Source organism: Poecilia reticulata, linkage group LG8 (assembly GCF_000633615.1).
Source record: "Poecilia reticulata strain Guanapo linkage group LG8, Guppy_female_1.0+MT, whole genome shotgun sequence".
NCBI lineage: Eukaryota > Metazoa > Chordata > Actinopteri > Cyprinodontiformes > Poeciliidae > Poecilia > Poecilia reticulata.
The window spans coordinates 26,389,006-26,410,667 of NC_024338.1; the positions used below are offsets into that span (position 1 = coordinate 26,389,006).

A 21,662-nucleotide genomic window follows, 5' to 3' on the forward strand; every position below is an offset into this window, starting at 1 on the left:
GTTGTCTTGCCTCACCGCTGGGGGCGCTCATGATCCCAGATATTGTGACTGCACAACTGCAGAGTAAGACACAGTGAGCTGTGCCAAGTAGCACAGCTAGCCATTTACACAGTAAATAAGTAAAGTACAGCGATATATTTGTTTTCTTCTCTCTTCCGACGTCAACATAAAAGACTACATTTCTACACTTAAACAGTTTTCTAAAGTGGATTTTTAATTGAAGCAGGAGATAATAACTAAAGGAAGACCAACACCGGAGCTGAACGTTTTACTTGGAGACAGTTTGATGATTCGGAGTAGAAAAGACATGCCGAGGATAGACTTGGCTTTGGATGAACGGATATTTTTGTGCAGAATTAGGGGTGMATGGATTTCATTGATAAGTAAAGGTAAGACAGGAATAAGATGKTTTTATKTAGTTTTTTAATGAAATGWGCGTTTTGTGGGCTACAGTTTGTATGTCTAAATAATTCAGTAAAGTAGAAGCGGTAGCGAATCTACCACAGCAATTATTTATTAATAAAACATTAAGCCTAAAACGTACTACCCGTGTGCAAAATTCTTGAATGTTTTTTGGTGTTAAATCCTAAAACATGAAGCGGCATTGTTGTCAGTTGCTATGGCAACGAGTCTGCGTGTAGCTTGGCTGAAGCGCTTTCTCGCTCTTTCCCTTTGCTGTGGATCATAGCACGAAATTAATACCCACATTTCTAAGTTTCACTGAGTTAACGCGGCTATGGATGACGTGTAAAAGATTAATCTTTTTGCCCCCCAGCGTTGTGTGCCTGMGCGAAATTTCCGTACGTCCAATTAACATGCATGGTGTCTTTATAAGTCGTGAGTCAGTGCCTCACCAGCAATGAACCTCACCGCACGTCACTGTTAGAAACCCATTAGCAACAACTGGCTTCAGATGGACACAGAATGGATAGTGATTCTAGGGGATGTTATGACTATGGATAAACCTGGTTATGAMCCATCATGAGGTGCTGACAGATATACAGTAACATAGCAGTCCAAACATTTCTCAGGGATCACAGTCACACCTCAAACTTGGCATCATCTTCGTCTTCCTTTTAGTTAAGGTTTGGCGATGGAAGCTATAATATCTTGCACGTTATTTCTTTATTTAGACATCTTTCTCATCCAAACTGTACCAGTRTAGCAGAAGTGATAATAAGTCCGTGTTTCTGTTTGTTTGTTTTTACCTGATTAAATCACTCTGAAATAGATCTTCTGTCATTTCAATTCTGATAAATCTTAATCTGACAATGATACAGGATTTACTCTATGTGAAGAAATGAATTGGATTTGAAGGTGAGGTTAATTTAGTCAGAATTTTGATGCATTAGTAGTTMAATTTTCATATTGGTTAATATAATGTATTATTTTATGTATTAAAATTCATATAAGGTTCAGTAAACTGAAAAATGTTCCYAAAGTTTCAGCAAATCATCGAGATGTTTTCCTTCTSAGCTCACAAGTTTCACCATTTGTTGCTTTATGTAAATYCCTGACTCAGTAATAATAAGATGGAGRATGTTTTGCAGCAGGATATCTTATAGCAAATTCCTCTTTCTCCAAATTATAGCATTTTATGACTTATTCTCWGTGATTTTGCTTATTAYTGYGCTTTAAGGGTTATTTTGCACTCATCAGATTTCTTCCTGTTGGCTTTGTGTGATGGATAAACATCAAAAAGTGCCAGAAACCTTTTGACATTGCTGCTTGTATCAAACCAAATAATCTCCATTCTTTCACTGTGTGTCCCCTTGCGTAGCATGGCAACATAAATAATGAGCACGTTCAGTTCTAGGTAGSTAATCCTTCCTCTAATCRGAGCTGGCACTAGGAGTGCAGCAGGCACTGATAGATGCAGGGGCAGCTTATTGGCAAGGACAGCTTGCATGCCAGCATCAACACCATCACTGATCTGTGGATAATGCAGCTGGATTCTCACTTTTAGATACAACAACATGCATCCAGACACACAACTGAACTAAACCCGCTCTGACACAGCACTTCAGCAATCTCTTCATCTCCCTTTATTGATATTCCTGTTTTTTACTCTGTCTCTAGGGCTCACTCCAAGCACCAGTGTAAAGTGTGTCCATACATTTGCATGAGTGTTTATCTGAAAATACAGAATCTGATTGATGACATAATGCTTCAGATGGTTTAAGTTCTAATCGGACTGTTTGATTTCCTCCGCTTCAACAGCTGTTAGTGGTGTTCTCTGATCCATACTGCTTATTGTTTTTTCTTTTTTTTTTTTTAACTTAAGCCATTKAACAATATCAAATATCAAAGGCYGTTTTCCTCCRAACTTCTTTAAAGCAGAGGGAGCTGTCAGTTTCCTCAATGATGTGTGTTGTGAGCGCACCATTATGAGCACCGTTAAATAATTTTATTGTAATGGCTACATACTGAAAGCATTTTCAGCGATAGATTAGTCCAAATTCTGTTCCTATTGCAGGGACTGGGCTTCTTTTTTTTTTTAAATGATCTCAAATCTCAAATTAATTTTCAAACTGGTTGTATTCTCTTAAAGAAAACTTGAAAAAAAAAAGTTTTGAATCTATTAAGATGCATATGTCCCTTTCTTCCCCTAAAAATCTGACAACATTCTTTCTATTAATTTTTATTTCTTAAAATTTCACATTCTTAGCTTGTTGTATATTTGGTATAGGTCATCTTTGGCTATTTACAATGTCAATCAGCCAGATGCTTTATGTGGTTACAGAAGATCAGGAGATAAAACTTAAAAATAAATATTTATCATTCAAAATTCAGGTTTAAGTTATTGTTGTTATTTTTCTCCACTCTTTTATGGTCTAATTGTCAGACATTGGTCACTTTAATTCACTTTTTGGGTTGAGAAAATGAACTCGATGTCTTGAGCCAAATGTATAATCCAAACTTGTGGTACATCAGCCCAGGCCTGGATCGGTCTATATTTGACACAGGGCTGGGAACAATATTTAGGGCAACATGCCCTAAATTTGGTTGGTTTTCACCCCACAGTTTTTAGAGTGTACTCTATTTTCCCCAACATAGTTAGATTAATTGGTGATTTTAACTTTCCGTCTTTCATGTCTCTGCTCTGGTGTTGAAGTAGTGTCCTGTTTCAACTGTACTCTGCTTTTCGTTCCCTCTCAGGGCTGTGCATTTATTAAGCAAATGTAGAAAATGGACAAATGGGTGGATTTTGGAAACATTTCTCTTAAACAAACTATATGTTGACATTTTTAGCACTTTCTTTTAGTGTAAAGAAACAATGTTTCAACCTCTCAAGCCTGCACACTGAGAATGTCCCCTAGAATATCTACAGAAGCATCACGTTGGCAGCAACTGAATCAACAGGGACAGATTCAAAGCGACTTCCAACATGTGTGGTGATGTGTTGCTGAAAAGACCAACATGATTGTTTTAATGTCACGCCAGCGGGGCCCTAACTGTCTCGTTCTTTTGCTGCAATCTGAGGAGTCTGAATCCGTTTAGGTCACCCTTGTCTAACGTGTGTGTCGTCAAAAGAACACGTTTTCTGTGTTTTACATGGTTATGAGAAGCAGTATGAGAGAATGTCTGCTACACTTCCCAAACAGACCAAACAGACCAGGAGCTATTCCTGTACTCCAACGCCTGCTGATTCACCATACTCTTTTTTTCTTTAAAGACTTACAATTATCTTCCCACTTGAAAAAACATCTTAGTGGGATAACGTGTTTACTTGGATTGTGTGTGTTTGTGCATTTGTTTTTATGCACAGGCGCATGAGGTTTCTTTGGAGCCACGTTCAACATTTAATCATCACATCAGAAAATAAGCAAAACATGCACGTTTTTTCTGAATGCTGACCTCTTCATCTGTCCTAAGGTAACCTGTTTCATCTCACATTTAACTACCATGCTGCTTAGCCATGATTTGCCTCTTATTGGTATCTGTGTCATGGATGCTTTGTGTGAAAATCACATTGTTCATTACACGAAGAATGTGACTTTATTTCTAAGTCATATGAGACAATGTTTGCGTTGGTGTTTGGAAAGGCATGCAGGTACCTCATTCTGACCTGGCCTGATTTCTCATCTATACAAGCTGGCAGGATTAAAGTCTCTTATCTCGAGGAGAAAATTTTTAATAACCTCATGGACAAAACCTTTGTCCAGTCAGCTCCGACTGACTTAATCTTGTTCTCCAGAGCACACATCAGCATCAGCAGTTAATGCTATAGCATGGCTGCTTGCATGCTATAAAAATGTCTGTGCTTACTTACTTAAAAAGGAATTTTAAAAATATAGTCAGGGAATATTCTTGGGTTTATTTGGAAGCTTTTTTATGACCTAGCTACAACAAAAGAGCATAAAAAATGAAGCCAAAACTTATCACTACTAATAATTCTGACTGATTTTCTTAGACATGCAGGTTCAAACCAGGGAATGGCAAATGTTTTTTTTTTATTTTTATTTTTTTATTTCTGAATCTGGGTATTGGAAATTTTATGCCCACATCAAACACCACTCACATAGTTCTTTATAATTACACTTTTTCCGTTAAAGTTTAACGCAATGTCAGCAGACTTCTTACAAAATGCCTTGCAAATGTACATGTAGCCATTGAATATGTTCACATTTCACATCTTGCAATGACAAGCTTCAGTGTATTTCACTGAGCTGTTATAAAATCTCAACAAAATGACAGTGAAGTTTGTTTTTTATACGACAAAATATGAAAAAATGTGCTATGAATAATGTAAAGAAACCCTGTTATTAAGAAATGTTTTTAGGGTTATGACACGTTTCATTGGTTCACCCTCCAAACACTGCTGCTTCTTTAACTGTACCTCATAACATTCACTAGACTGTGTTATTTAGCTGTTAGAGATTGTGTTAGGTCTAATGCTCTGGCCAATGCTGGTTGTAAAATAAACACACTTTTGCTGCTGGCTGAGTGCTAGACATCCTTTCATTCAGGAAAATGAAGATCTGTTTCTTCATTTGTGTGTTTTTTATCTGAGCCGCTGTTTGAGCAGCGTGCGGTTGAGCCTTGAGGTTTCTTCGTGTCTAAGTATATCTGGTGTTTTATGGAACATTTCTCAGTGTCTGTGGTTACTCCTATTGGGCAGTTCCCCAGTTGAGCTGTGGTTAAAAATGTGAACAAGGGATATATGGGTCTGTTTTCTTGCTTTGGCTAACTTTAGCTTGGTTGAGGCAGACAGATGTTTGAGTAGTAGAGCAAAACTGGACCGCTCTGTTTTCTTTGTGGTCAGAAGTATGAAGGGCCACACTGGTTGAAGCTGACTTACTCAGTGCACTGGTTTTCTGTCATTTTAAAATTGCATAACCAGTCTCTCCCACTGGATTTGACTGGGTGTGTGACTCTGAGGCCAAATAAAAAAAAATCTGTCAAATTACATTAAATAATAATCAGAGCATACACGAGAGAAAGAGAGGGGTCGGAAAAAGGACCACAAGAGAAAAATTAGCTTTTAGTAAAAAATATTTATTAGTCAGTCTCATAAAAGACACTTCTGTTAAATATATTGTGCTACTTTATGTCTTTTTTGAATTATGAAGAAGTGTGAGGACAATTATTAGCTGCTTGAACAGATGCTTTTATTTCCCTTCAATGATTAATGCACCGCCTAATTATATTTACAGTTGCAAACATATTTCTCCATATTACAAATGACAAATTTGACGTACTTATTAAACTATACAATAAATGTAAGTGCTTCCCCCCGTATGCAGTCTGTTTTGTTGTTGTTTTGTTTTGTTTTACAGCACACACAATTTATGCTTAGAGTAACAGTGCACCTGTTTTAGACTTTGCAGAATTGATCACAGCACCAGAGAGGTTGCAATGTGTTTTGGCCATCAAGTTTCATTTAAGTGTGCAGTTCTTAACTGTGTTGTTGGAAATTCATACAAGAACATGGAAATGCATACATGACATTTTCTCGCCACAGGCCTCCATGCACATGCAGCTCCCACACATTTGCATGCATTTCCATCTCTCACGCAGTTTCAGACTATTCGGCAGACATTAATTGCTGCTCCCTGGGGGCTGCGTGTTGAAGAAGTGGGAACATATTCATCAGAGAACAAAAAAAGGCGAGAGCAAAGAGGAGGAATGCTTTGTGTTCCTGTGCAAAGAGGGCTTTTAAACAGTGAAAGATGCAGAGAGAATGATGGAGCCAGGTGTTGGTCAGTTAACCTCTAATGAAGTGGAGAGTCAAGCTCGTCAAATCAATCCTAATTATTCTCCTGCTTTGTTTCTTAAACTGAATTGAAACCTTTCCTCTTTGTCTCTTTCTGCTTAATGTATTACTGCGAGAGAGGAGAAACAAATCTTCACTTCAGCTTAACAAGAGCGCCTCAGCTGCTTCCTGACAGCAGCACTGGGCATCGTGTCTCCTGGGTCAGTGATTCTGTTCAACCCAGATCGAATTTGGATGGACTGGCTGAGCAAGATCCCCTGGAAACTTAACATACAAATCACCATTGGCTCTTTGTTAATTATGCGGCTTCTCCCATAAAGAACTACTAAATCACTGCAAGCAGTAGTGACTCTGGTATTATACAGTACGTATCAGCGTTTTGCAGGGTCAGAAAAAAAGAATGACTTTATGACGGACACTAACAAGCTGTAATGTTGTTTAAAGATTTTAGACAAAACAGAATTTCAGAATTCAAACCCTTGCAAACTGAAAGTAAGAACCAAGGACTGCTTGCTACTTACTTTCAGATGATACTGTCAGGGTTGTGTGTTCAGAGAGTGGTACAATATTCGTTTTATGACACACTTTGTTTTTATTTTCAACCCAATCACCTTCTTTGACATATTTTCTCTGTCGTCCATATGGCTTGAAAACTTCCTACGGCTTTCATTTAACAATCTTCTTGGCACTGCTTCATCAAAGGCAGATTTATGAACTGTGCAGCTATTAGCTGTTCTGTGTCAAATTCTCTCACTTGTCCGAGATCATTTTATGGATATAATGTCATAAAGATGGCTCCACATTGGGTTGTTGGTTGTTTCTTTGCAGATCCTTCAGAGTCCTCACGGTCTTTATGGCTCCATCTTTGAGCCTTAGTCTTGTCATTTTTAGACAATAAATGCGGCAGAGCTCCAAGAGATGTCCAAAACGTAAGATTATGTTTTACATCCAAACCCTGCTTTGAACTTCTCCTCAACTTTCACAATGACTTATGTAATGGGTTCCTTATTCTTCTTAATGCAGTTTGTTCGCTCTTGTTTGCATCAGTTGGGATACTTTACTGTCTTTACATAGGAATTGTAAAGAACAAGCTAAGAATGTTTCAAAATGTTCTCAAATACTGTAATACTTCACAAATGCCAATTTTTTTTTACTGTTGTCTTGATATAGGTGTTGGATTTGAATTATAGCCCAGTGCCTTTCTGTTGGAGTTTTAATGTTCTCCCACTGGCATGTTTGGGTTCTCTCTGGGTATTCTGATTACATTCTACAGTCTAGAAGCATGACTGTAGAAATAGTTGTTTGTCTCTGTGTTGCCCCGTGAAGGACTGATAAACTGTCCAGGGTGCACCCTGCCTCTTGCTCTGTGATTACTGGAGACAGGCACAAGCCCCCCTGCCGCTCTACAAGGACCAGCAGTTATAGAAGATGGATGGATGAAATTCCCCACAGGGATATGTTTAATGCCTTAATACTGCTTTAAACTGAGTGAACTGTATTATTTTTAAACACTAGCTTAAAATAATACATTCATCATTTTCTTCTTTGCAGGAAACCTCGTACTCAGCTTTTCTAACAATTCAGTTTCAGAATGAGATTGAGTATACCCACTGCAAACACGTTTTAAGCAAGGACACGATGATGATGATGATGATGATGATGATGATGATGATGATGATGATGACAATGAACCAGTGTAAAAGTAAACACTGCGCCAATGGATTTGCTCGCTCTCTTTTTCTCTCTCTCTCACAAAACAGACACCCAAAGATACCTGAGACAAATGGACTCTCTGTGCACTGCCAAAGAAGTACAACAAACAAAGATTAGAGAAAATACATCAATTTATCCGCCTCTGTTCTTTATTTACTCCTAAGCTCAGCCTGGGGTGATGGGGACTGCAAACACTCGCGTCTAACTTGCCAACTATTTCCACTATTGCTGATGCTTCCTTTTCAGTGAACACCCCACCGATTCTTCTATAATTACACTAATTGGAGGATCTTATAGTCTGGACATTTTACAGTCCGCTCGGATGCCCTGGACACAGACACGTAGAGTTTCAAGTCCAAGTTGTAGTTACAGTGATGACAATTCATTTGTGGTGACAGTAATAACACTTTGATGATGCCAATTATGCAACAGCCTTTGTTCGTCCCTCACCAGTCTCTCAATCTGACTCTTTCTGCCTCTCTTCTCTTTTCCAACCTGATTCTCTGGGCTATTGTAGATTTTCAGGATTTTTTGAAATCTTTATCTGTATCAGAAGGAAAGAAAATCCCACCTACAAGGATACTGTTAGACTAATTAGCGTTACTATGAGTCAGTCCATTATCTGCTGTTTTACTGATGCACAAGTATTGGATCTCTAATTGCATTACATTTTAAATACATAGGCTTTAATACGGTGTTCACCCATGATTTGCAACTACCAGCTTTAACTTTGCAAGGAATGGTTAAGAAATTGGGGATAATTAACTATTTGTTCAGAAAAGTCTTTGTGAGATCAGACAGTGATGTTGGACAAGGAAATCAAGCTCGTACTCTCCACTGTTATTCACTCAAAAGATGAACTATTGAGTTCAGGCCCTGTGAAAGCTGTTAAATATCCTCTGTTTCAAACTTATCCATGCCCTAATTGACTTTGTCTTTTTGCAAAGACATGTTAGAACTTCAGTCTTGAAAGTGCACAATGCAGTCAGGTAAATATTGTTCTTCTGGCACACCTAACAATGAGGAAATGTCAAGACTGGACTTCTAAACAAGAGGAATGTGACTTTTACTGTTTCTTTATACTCCTGGGGTAAGTCATGATTTCAGTCCTTGTGCCCTAATCGGTGAATGATACTCAGCCGAGCTTTTAATTGTTCAGTTTTGTTTGTAGTTTTTCACGTTTGCTGAATCGCTTGCTGATTGTTTACAGCGTTGAAGGGCATCCTATGTTTGCGGTTGTACTTGTAATTCATGCGGTTGTGTCCGCTGGCAGCTCATGCTACACGATGCGTGACCTGCATGACTTTCACTCATAGGTGGTCTCATCTCATCAGTTTGATTTCGAAGCTGCTAACATGCCTGCCATGTTAACATTGATACATCTGCAGGCCAGTCTGTGTCCTACTCAGGAGGAACCAACGCCCCCGTGCCCACAGTGGCCACAGTGGATGGGTGGGGGGGTGAACTCACAGGTGGGCCTGTGGTTTGAACTGCTCTGAGCTGCGAAAGTGATACAGTATTTCATGTGCGTGCAACAGACAAAAAAATGATAAATAGAGGTTTTGTTGGTGAGCTGCTATGCTGGGTGGTGCTCTCTGGTCTTTCTTTTGTCTTCTGATTGATGGCTCCCATATATTAAGGGAGGAGGTGTACAGTGTGCGGGTGTATCTGAAAGTGAAAATAGCACCCCCGCCCCTCTTCCCACAGGGTGTCCCTCTGACAATCTCCTGTCCTGTCTCAGCCTACAGAACTCTGTGTGTGAACTCTGCACTGCTTCAGTCTCACACAGTTTCTACATTGAGCAGGAGGTCTGCTTACAGTATCTGTAAGCCGTATAGTGCAAACACATTCACAGATGAAAGATGTAGACTCCTTTTGGTCCTAGTGAGCCTCTGTCAAGTAGGTGGATTCAAAGCTCCATGTACATGAAAGTAGCTTGACCCTGTTTCTCAACTGTCAAAGGATTCTGACCCTAAAGACAGCAGAAGTACAAGGTGTAAGAAAAATACACAGACAACCAGCTCTGCTCCTTGTTAAAAAAAAGTTTCAGCAACATCCCACTTTTCAGCTTCACTAGATAAAGATGTCAAAAATAGTATAAAGATCTCAGCCAAAACGTCTGAGAAAAATTGATCTTGAATAAGAATCTACTCACAATTTTACACCCATTGTAAAAATTAGTTACATTAAATTTGCTTTCTTTTTTTTTGCATTACATAAATAAATGCATTTTTTTAATTCGCAATTGGATTCAAAACTGAATTCCTTTCTGATTTTAGTTCTATTTTAGTGTCATGCTGCATGCATGAAGGTTTGCACGAAAGGACAGATCACTGTAGAGTCCAAGACAAGCTATTTACTATTTTAATCAGATCTATTCAGCTACATGTACATGTCTACCTATGGTGAAACTAAAAAATAATACTCAGGGATCCACGCCATCTTAGCAGGCAAGAGCAGAGCAAAGTGTAGATAAACCATGGCTTTCAGACCAACGAAAAGAAAATATATCGACACTCTTTACCAGTGTACGAGAGAACTATCCATCCATCCATTTTCTTGCACCCTTGTTCCTTAATGGGGTCAGGAGGGTTGCTGGTGCCTATCTCCAGCTAACGTTTCGGGCAAGAGGCGGGATACACCCTGGACAGGTCGCCAGTCTGTCGTAGGGCAACACAGAGACACACAGGACACACAACCATTCACACACACATTCATACCTAGGGGCAATTTGGAGAGGCCAATTAACCTGGACTGTGGGAGGAAACCGGAGTACCTGGAGAAAACCCACGCATGCACAGGGAGAACATGCAAACTCCATGCAGAAAGACCCCAGGCCGGGATTTGAACCCAGAACCTTCTTGCTGCAAGGCAACAGCTCTACCAACTGCGCCACTGTGCAGCCCGAGAGAAATATATATCAATAAAATCGATGCTGTCGGAATCGACTGGTACAAACAGAAAATGAAAACATATCAGAATATGTGTTCAAGCTGCCTCCATCTCTTAACGTAGTCCAATACTCAATGAACAGGAAGAATGCCAGTGTTTAAACGGCTTTGTAAAGGACGTACGAACTCTTCCTTTCAAGGTTCTGGTGACTGGCAGAGTAAGTACATGTAATATACACGTATGCTACCTGTCCGTGTTAGCTTGCAGATAAAAGCTACCTCAGCTAAGCCAAATTTGCTAGCTCGGCAGTACGACAATAAATATTATTTATCTTGATGTGGGTAGGGTACTCAAGAATTGTAATAATAACAATAGTCGTAATGTACTTATGCTGTTTATAAATTAGGTGGGAAGCTCCGCTTGTGGCTTTTTTATTGTTGTCATAGCAACTCCTTAGCAGCCAAGGGCGTAAATCCCATGTCATTATTGGGCGGGACCATAAACAGGAATATTTCTTAAGACCAATTTTGGGGGGGGTCGCCAAAGTTGCAGTGAAATGTAACACAAAATGTGGTTTAAAAAGTTTTTAAACCACTACAACGGCAAGCTGCAGGACCAAAATGACTATATACACATCAAACATGTTTTTCTCAGTAAGCAACCTGCTGAGAAGTAAAACTAAAATTCGGATGTTGCTTAGATATGAGTTTTGTTCAGTCTCACTGATTTAATCTCTGCTACACCTTTACAAAACTTTAAGGTTCTAAATAAAAGAGCTTTAATGAGTAAAATTCCTCATAAACATTGATCAACCTCTTTTTTTTCCATTCAGAAGTTTTCAAGAACTGCTAAGAAATTCCATCAGCTTGTTTTTTAAACATGAATCCCATATCTGTGTAGAAACTTTTCTTGATTATTGCTTGTCTTAGAGAATAGAGAGGCATAATTTGCTGTACATATTACACTGCAAGCTTTCATTTTGGGTTTTGTTTTCACAACCATGCTAATTGGCAGCAACTAGTTGCTTGGCTGGAGTGTAAGGGGATTCCTGGGTGAAGACTGCAGTTTTTTTTTTTTTTTGGTTGTTTTTTTTTAGTGCCAGAGACCAGCATTACTTAAAGCTCTTTAGAAAACATCTGATGGAGTCTCTTGAGTGCTCCCAGATTGGCAACGTGAATTGCAGCTTTCATGGAGCGGCTTGCTCTAATGTATTTTTGAGAACCGTATGCTGTGTGTCTGTGTTTACTTGTGTGTGCGCGTGTGTGTCAAAGTGGGTTTCTTACATGCTTGTCAGCATATATGGGTTAAAGACTTGGCTTCACTTTGTTTTCGTGTGCCTGTGCAGTTGTGGCTGAAAAGGTAAATAATTTGAAGCAAAGGCAGAAAATCAGCCACATAAAAACAGATGGGTGTATTTCGGGGATTTTTTTTTCCAAAGTGATGTCTCAATCCTTTGCAAAGCTACTGTAGGCTCACATTTCCACTTATTTATGTACAGATAGTGGCGTATACAGCAAAAATTTTATCGTGCTTACTTTTTTAAGTGTGTTTACCCCATGGTTTTGTACTTTTACAGCTGTGTGATATAATTCTACTATGTAAATGTTTAGGTTTGAAATACAATCTTTTCACAATTCTGCTGTCCTCATTTGAGAGTTAGGGCAGAGTATTTTTTTTTTTCAAACAGCGCTGAGACATTTTGCTGTTTGCCTATAGTAAATAGAGGTTCATGTTGAAGTTTGGCTTGCAAGAGCAAAAAATAGGCATGAAGTTATCACTTCTAAAAGAGCTTTGAACAGTGGTTTTACTGTTCCTCAGAGAAACGGTGCTGCAGCACTCTGTCTCCCCCATGTGGAGCCTTGTTGGATCCTGTGATTAAGTACAAGTGCTTTTCCTGTCGGTGGTCTAATATGGTCATTGATGTGGAGAGAAGATATGTCAGTGTTTTTGTAGACAAGGATTAATTTACACGAAATCCAAAGATGATAAAAAAAATCACAGTTTCCTATAAGCTTTGCATCTTTCTCTTTTGGAACTATCCCCTCTGGGAAGATGAATTTGTATAAGAGTGACACTAAATTGGATCGAGCTATGTTAAAAAAAAAAGAGGAAATCATTAAGTTTGTGGTGCTTTATGTTGTATTTAATATCTTTTGTCATCTCCCCTCTTATTCTCTTGCAGGCATGAAACGTCCTTTCAGCCCGTCGTCTTTTCCATTTCCTGACCTGGAAAGGAGCGGTGTTGGCAGGGAACAACTTATTCAGATGGATAGCGAATCTTGCTTTGAGATCCAGGATGAAGGCGAAAAACTACATGACACATCACATGGGGGCACTCGGCACTCTCCACCCTGCAGACCCAAAAGAGAGCGGAAGCAGCGGACCTACACTCTGTGTGAGGTCTGCAACATCCAGCTGAACTCAGCTGCCCAGGCCCAGATTCACTACAACGGCAAATCACACCAAAAGAGGCTGAAGCAAATCAGCAGTGGCAAAATGCCAGGAAACACAGGTAGGCCCCCAGGAGCTGCTTGGCTGACCACTTCTTTAGCTGCAGAATGAGGCCTAACTCAATTTTTTAGCTCTGCCCAGCACAATAGAGCCATGCAGATTAACAGAATCCCACACAGTGATCACAGTGCAGAGTCACGAGCCTCCGTGCACGCATACCCATTACTGCATACAACAGAAGTTAAACAAATTGGATCCTGTTTGCAGAAATGTGTTCAGACAGAGCCTTGGGGTGAGGAAACAAACCCACAAACACACTGCAATGCAATTGGAGCAAAGCAAAGTCAGCAACTGAGGAACTAATTAGGAGCTCAATGTGTTGATGTTTCTAGGAGTAGAGCTCCTAGAAATGTCTCACTTTAAGAGTAAAGTGAGACGTGTTATTTTTCATTCTCTGCAGTGTCATTTACAGGTCTGCTGAACATAACAGTTGAATCTATTACCTTATATTTTTGTTTGGAATAATTAACAAATCAAAAGTGTATCAAAACCTGGAAGCACTGATAAACGTTGTTGTTACCAATAACTCTGAGAGAGAGGTGGAAACATCGTGCAATAGAAAAGAGTAAGGAACAAGTTTGCCACCGCACTGTTATATCAATATTTAACAATATATAGAAAGCATAATTTCTAAGTGTTGTTCTAAGTGTTTCATGCAACTTTAACCACAGGTTGACAAAATTTGAAGAAAAAAAAAATTACAGATGTAAAATTGTGGTACTTTTAAACATGTGAATGTTTCACTGTTTGATATGAAACGTGTTGCATTACTTACCTTTGATCATTTGTTTATGATGTCATTTGTTTATCCAAATGTTGAGATTTGCAAGAATGAAGTCAGCTTGCTCAAGTCGAGAGAACAAATTTTCCAGAACTTTGTCAGACACTAAGCCCATGTGTTGCGGTCTAAATTCCCTGTTTTGGTACACTGCTGCAGGGGATGCAGAGTGCATATAAAAAGATGTGTTTTTTTTATGTTGGGGTGTGTATAAGAGGACATGCTGCAGTTGTGGTTCGCAGATTCTCTCTGACACACAGTCACAATCATGCAGCCTTATCTCTGCTCACCTTCTGCTGACTCCCTCAGGCTGCCGGCTCTTCGGTGTCCTCGACTCCACCACATCTCCTGTGCTCTGGATGTGTGCCTGTGTATACGTGTGCATCCTGCACGCCTGCCTCTGATATTTTTAGAATTTCTAAATGCTACAGAGTTAGTAGTTTGTGCTAGGGAAATAGAAATACATGCCTCAGTGCGTCCATGTCTATGTCAGCCTTCATGTCATTTGTAAAGGTGGTTTCTGTGGCTGGTATAGATGCTAACATGGTGAGAGATCACAGGGCTTTAAGAGCAACCAAGAAAATGTAAATTAGTTTATGGTGTATATGTAGCATGCAACGTGTGCGTGCTACTCCCAGCACATTGTTTCATGTCAGCTCATGTTTGCCTTTCTCTCTGCTTCGCTGAGCTGACAGTGGGTCCAGGCTCTTCTCTCTTTCCCTTTTCCCTCTCTCCCTCTGGCATGGATACCAGACATGTGGAGCAGCCATTCCTTCGGAAAGATGAAAGTCTGAATGTCTCGGCGATTAAAAGATTTCATTCAGTCATTACGGAGAATATGCTGGGAAGCTCACTGACAAATCTGATTGGCGATAACTTCGCCAGATGTTAAAATTAGAGTCATGTTTTATGATGAAGAAACATGGCTTTGCTAAATGCTAGATTTCATAGTGAATGCTAAGCTTGTTTGTGGGCTGAAGATGGTTAACATGAAGCAAATCCTAAGACATCACATTTTTGAAAAAGTTTTGTTAAAAGTTCATTCTGTTAATAATGATCTTGTCACATTATTGTGCATCTGCCTTTTGCTTCAGTGGGGAAGGGACACCCGAGAGCAAAGAAAGATAAGTCTGTGCCAACACCTGAGTATGCATTGCACACTGCAGAAAAGACAATTGGATCTCTAGATAATAGGTAGCCAAGGATTTTTGGGATGTGTGCTGCAGAATAAAACAATTGGGACACAATTATTTCAACTATAACCCAATAATAATATAGATCTATCTGATGCTATTCCATGCTCTATGCACCGATGAAGATATATTCAGCTCTGCTGTCAGGTGTTTAAATCTAAAATCAAAACTGACTCTTTGACCTGCTGTGTTTTCTTTTAATCTGGCAAAAAATATCTGATCACTTGGGGAAGTTAATGGAGCACTGACATTTAATTTTATGATGGTCAGTTGATCCTTAAATATGAAAAGAAAACAAGATGGTGAGTGGACCACAAAAATACTGCTCCCTGTCTTGACCCCGTGGCACATGCATTCTTCAAAGACATGACAGAACTTAATGTTCCACAGACTCAATTTTCTCACACTTAGACCCCTGTAGCCAGGGCTTTTCAATATGCCTGCATGCATTGCATGATAGAAAATAGTCTTCTAGAGGCTTAAAAGAAAATCTATTACAAGAAATTCATTAATTCACGAGTGACCTTATTTACAAAATGACATGCGCTACGGGTGCAATGAGTTACAGTATAGAGTTTACAGTTCCTTTATGAGTGCAAGAGTGGCAGAGCTTTGCGATAAAAATTGCTTCCTCATCTTGTTTGTTGGTTCAAATTATGTTCGGAAATAGCAGCACCCGTTTAAATGCTGTTGGTCTTGCTCCTTAGCTTACTGGTGTTTATAGTGTTAATGTACACAATTATATATACTACACATCAATGAGCTGTGAGCTCCAGTCCAGTGATACGCTGTGTTGCTTTCACCACTGCGCAGAATGTCATGTTCAGCGTCCGTGTCGATAGCACAACACAAGAGGAGAGGGACATTGGGCTGACCTGAATTCATAATTCTAACATTCTGACATTTTTTGGTCATGTGTCTTTGCTTCTGTTGTGTTAATCTTCAATAAGTATGAATGTTTTCTTTATGAGTGGAAACAGATTTTGCTTTGATTTTGTTGTGCTCTTTTATTGTTTAATTCTCCTGATTTATTCACATTTATCGTGGTGTGAATAAATGCTAATCTAGGTAGTTTGTCTTTTTTAGTGTTCTGTTCTGTGACTAACTGTGGCTTTTTCTGTTTTACTAAAGCATGAGAAACTGGATTGAAGCCAAGGATTTTGTGCATGAGTGCATTTGAACATCTGCATTTATGTTTGTGTTGCCTTGCGATTTCCCTATTTTTCTGAAATGTTCTGTTTAAATGCCTTTGAACACAGATGTGCTTCCATAGACTTTGTAGTGTATATATTAGAAGTTCAGTGTGAGTATTCCTGGATATTCTATTAATGAAAAGCCTAATCATAAATGTAAATGTGGATGTACCCTGTTTGTAGTTTCACTGGGCTGCCTTTTCCATGTGGATGTCACGATTTCTTGAAATTCGACGTGGCTTTGAAGTCATGTGCTTTTGTTGCCATTTCCTCACCTCCGGTCCCCTCTCCTCACTGTCCTTCCCTCGCTCTTCCTCACTTTGCCCCAGGGTGCAGCCCCGCTTTGTAGCAGCAGCTCAGACTCTGAGAAAAGGTCGCCAGGCAAGCCGGGCCGACACGCAGAGCTCTGTGTAGCAAAAAAAACATGAGGTCTGGCATCTATAAGGCCACCAAGAGGGGGCATATCTCTCAAACGCCATACAATGTTTGTGTTTATGTGGGTTCTTGCAGGTCAGCTTCATGTGTTTGTGGAGAAGGCCATTTGACTCTAACTATCAGCCCTCATCTGTTTTTTCTGATACATAAACCTTTGCTGCCATCGCTCCTGCAGACATATCTGCTAAATGAATTGAACTGTTGGTGAGTTTACTAAATGTCAGAAAATATCAGGCCGTTTATTCAGCATCTTGTCAGCTTGGTCACCATCTTGTTTGGTGACCAAGGGGTCATGCCTGAAAAAGGCATGACCCCTTTTTCAGTCAATTTTAACTGTTTATCTCAAAGTCTGGATATAACGGAACACATTTGTCATTTCCCCGGGTTTGCAGGAAGTGTGTGGATATTTACACCAGCTACAACTCAGTGCATTTGGACATCTATTCACGGTGAAGATGTTTTTATGAAGTTTCCCTTGAGCATCAGGATAGCGGCAAAAGTGATCAAAGTAACTTTGAATGTATTTTGCTGTTGATGACAGATGGGTTCACTTAAATATTTCAGCAACTGCTGATTGGAGTTTTACACACAATCGTCTATTGGGTTTACCAAGAATAATCAAAAAAAGAAAAGAGACAACAGCAAGCGAACTGCAGTATGTTTGCAAACTTACCTTGTAATTAGAGGTCAGAATGAGCAGACTCGTTTAAGATGATAGAAAAGTAATCGTAGCCCAAGCAACTGCTAATTAAGACAAAACATTCTCTGAGTCCACGACACATTAAACCTTAAGTCAGATAAAGGAGACCACACTCAGTTTGTAGACCCTGCCATTTTTGGCCCATTTTGGGTGAATTTTCAACTTGTGACAGTTTTTCGGATGGGGCTAAATGTTGGCTTAATTGTGTGTTGTGCACTGTGGAGTAAACAATGGGTAATGAGAAGCGATTAACACCTTAAAACCAGATCCCAATCAGCAAGCATATGGTCGCTTGAAAATCAAACCTGTTTGAAATTCTGGTCGCCACTCATGAGGGTATAACACTGTTGAAGTATCACCAAGAGGCAAATTTACCTGAATCTCTCACACTGTGGGTGTGCCAACATAAGAGCAGGAGTGAAAAAGGAGCTTTTCTGCACTTTTGTCTACACAGAACAGCAAGGATTGTCAGAGAAGCGTGTTTGTTTTTACTGAACATTGTCTCATTCTAGAGTGACCATCTGCTCACTTCCAGGTTTTTCTTCTTCCTCTTCTTTGTAGTTTCGGATTCAAGAGTCTGACGTGTCGTGTTCCCACATGCAGTGTGAGCAGTCAGGTCGTATCAGAGCATAAGTTGTACTGTGTGAGAACATGATTCGTGGGTTGTGAATGTTTGAGCTTACACGTTAAGCAGGAGCTGAATAAAACTACTGAAAATACTGTACAGTGTATACGTAAAACAGACGTTTGGTTTGACAAAGTTGTACTAAAACAGAAGGGAAAAACATTGCTGCTCTGCTCTTCTAAAATTGAGCTGTAGCATTTAAAAGCTAGGGTGAAAACGACATTAAGACATGGCTCTACCTTGCTTTTTTATCAATAGTTTAGGTTCCTGGCTGGTTTTGACACTGCAGCCGACCTGAGTAGGTATCACATGATCATCCTTCGGTAGTATCCTCAGTCACCAGATCTCATTTGAATAGAACTGAGGGTAAATTCACATATTTACAGCAACAAACCAAGAGCAACTTTGTGATGTTTCATCCATCCATCCATTTTCTTCCGCTTATCCGGGGTCGGGTTGCGGGGGCAGCAGCTTCAGAAGGGAGGCCCAGACTTCCCTCTCCCCAGCCACTTCTTCCAGCTCCTCCGGAGGAATCCCAAGGCGTTCCCAGGCCAGCCGAGAGACATAGTCCCTCCAGCGTGTCCTGGGTCTTCCCCGAGGCCTCCTCCCGGTGGGACGTGCCCGGAACACCTCACCAGGGAGGCGTCCAGGAGGCATCCTGACCAGATGCCCGAGCCACCTCAACTGGCTCCTCTCGACGTGGAGGAGCAGCGGCTCTACTCTGAGTCCCTCCCGGATGACCGAGCTTCTCACCCTATCTCTAAGGGAGAGCCCAGCCACCCTGCGGAGGAAACCCATTTCGGCCGCTTGTACCCGTGATCTCGTTCTTTCGGTCATGACCCAAAGCTCATGACCATAGATGAGGGTGGGAACGTAGATCGGCCGGTAAATCGAGAGCTTCGCTTTTTGGCTCAGCTCTCTCTTCACCACGACGGACCAGTACAACGCCCGCTTCACGGCAGACGCTGCCCCAATCCGCCTGTTGATCTCCCGCTCCCTTCTTCCCTCATTCGTGAACAAGATCCCCAGATACTTAAACTCCTCCACTTGAGGCAGGACGACCCCCCTGACCCGGAGAAGGCACTCTACCCTTTTCCGGCTCAAGACCATGGCCTCGGATTTGGAGGCACTGAGCCTCATCCCGGCCGCTTCACTCTCGGCTGCGAACCGCTCCAGTGAGAGCTGCAGATCACGTTCCGATGGAGCCAACAGGACCACATCATCCGCAAAAAGCAGAGATGCGATCCTAAGGCCACCAAAACGGATCCCCTCAACATCTCGGCTGCGCCTAGAAATTCTGTCCATGAAAGTAATGAACGGAATCGGTGACAAAGGGCAGCCTTGGCGGAGTCCAACTCTCACCAGAAACGAGCCCGACTTACAGCCGGCAATGCGGACCAGACTCTGACACCGGTCATACAGGGACCTGACAGCCCGTATCCAAGGGCCCGGTACCCCATACTCCCGGAGTACCCCCCACAAGGCCTCCCGAGGGACACTGTCGAAGTCCACAAAACACATGTAGACTGGTTGGGCGAACTCCCATGCACCCTCCAGGACCCTGCTGAGGGTGCATGGGTGATGTTATTATGTCAATACATACCAAAATACAAACACAAAGGCACGTTGGGAAAACAAAATGTTGAGCTTTTTACCAAACTGATTAAATAACAAAACGGGATTGCTGAGAGACTAGCAACACTGAAGGAGCTGGAGATATTTCTGGCAAATAATGGTGGTTGTCTACATTTAATAACAATTTCCTATATTTTCTTTCTGGTGTTTGAAGTAGACAGAAATAAACTAGGCATCATCCTAAAAAAAAACAATACCCAGAGTTGAACATGGTGGTGGTGGCACCATGTTCTGCGATTGATGGTGTGAATTTGAACAGAATTGTGAAATATTCCAAATTTAATGATTTATTTCATGTTTCAGGATCACAAGATGTTCAAGCCTATATTCAAATTAATTGAGTGATATCTTCACTAGAATAACACCTGAGTCCTGCAAAATTAGAATATCTGTGTAGGATGATTTGAAGATGTTTTTGCAGTTTTGACAAAGTTGGACAAGTTTTGCAATTATGAGCCAAGGAGACTGAAACTGTAATCATTTTAGATTTTCTTATTGTGATTCTAGTGCAGGGGTGAGCAATCCTGGTCTTCGAGGGCTGGTGTCCTGTAACTCTTAGATGTCTCTCTGGTCCAACACACTTGAATCCAACAGCTGAATCACCTCCTAAGTGCAGTCAGGTTCTCCAATAACAACCTCATTATTTGACTCAGGTGTGTTGAAGCAGAAGAGATCTAAAAGTTGCAGGAGACAGGCCCTTGAAGCCTGGAGTTGCCCACCCCTGTTCTAGTGTGTGTCATACTTTGGTTTTGTGTTATTTGTTTTATTTGGGGATTTGTAATATAAATTTCTTATGGTGGCTCGTGGGTTGGTATATTTTTATGGCTTCCGTTTTCTTGCCTACCAATTTCCCAGTGTATTCTATCAGCCATTTTCTCTAATTTTCTTCTTCTTTTGTGCAAGTTACTGGCAACTGACAAACAACTTCCCATTGTCCTACTTGACATTGAGTTACTTGCCTTCCCTCAGAGTTGCACCCTGTTACTAATCAACCACCTGCTCCTCATTCAGTAATTACCTCCTGTTGCTCAGATCCTCCACCAGCCTGCGGTGGTCATGTCATCCTGTGATTGTTTTGGCTTTTCCCTGGACTCTTTTTTTTTTTTTTACATATAAGCTTCAGATTTTCCTAATTTTTAGTTCAAACTGTTTACCACCTGTCCTCCTGTCTTCTCTTTGCTTTAGGGTGCTCTGACTCAACATCACATGACAGTTAAACTTGGGTAGTGATTGTGTCCACCATGTAAATAGGGTTGGGTTGTTCATCAAATCCTTACACACAAACACTACAATGGCCATTGCAACCTGATTAAAATCCATTCTGCACAAGCACCGCTTGAATTAGGTTAAGAACCACATAATAAAGTAAGCAACAAGTGAAGAAAAATCAAAAGGAAAAGACAGATGGCCACATCTGTCCCAACTTACTTAAGTGTATATTGAAATATCTGACAGCTGTAGGCCCAACACTTCTGTTGTCCTGCACCAATGTAAAACTAATTGCTTCATTTCTGAACTGATGTATTGAAAATGATTCTCAAGCGCGAGATAGCATGACGAATTAAGTTTGTTTAAATAACTACTGCAAATCTTTAAATATCAGACTAACGCTTGAACTGAATGTGATTCAAGGTTTAAAAAGAAAAATTGACATCTTGCCTGATTTGACTGAAGAGAAGAATGAGACTTCAGTGATCTCATAGTGAGTCAGATGGTATAATAAGCTACCTCATTTCTCCTTCCAAAATAGTCCTCGGAAGGTGAATCACA

At 40.5% G+C, this 21,662-nt stretch overlaps 1 protein-coding gene across 3 annotated transcripts in view; it reads left to right on the plus strand.

Moving 5' to 3' along the window:
* Nucleotides 1-21,662, plus strand: part of znf385c (zinc finger protein 385C) — a 137,467-nt gene that overhangs the window by 24,676 nt on the left and 91,129 nt on the right. For all 3 annotated transcript variants that reach the window (XM_008417065.2, XM_008417064.2, XM_008417066.2), the window contains exon 2: nt 13,005-13,334. In XM_008417065.2, the coding sequence (XP_008415287.1) occupies nt 13,007-13,334 (328 nt within the window). In that variant the 5' untranslated portion in view covers nt 13,005-13,006. The remainder of the gene's footprint in view (nt 1-13,004; nt 13,335-21,662) is intronic.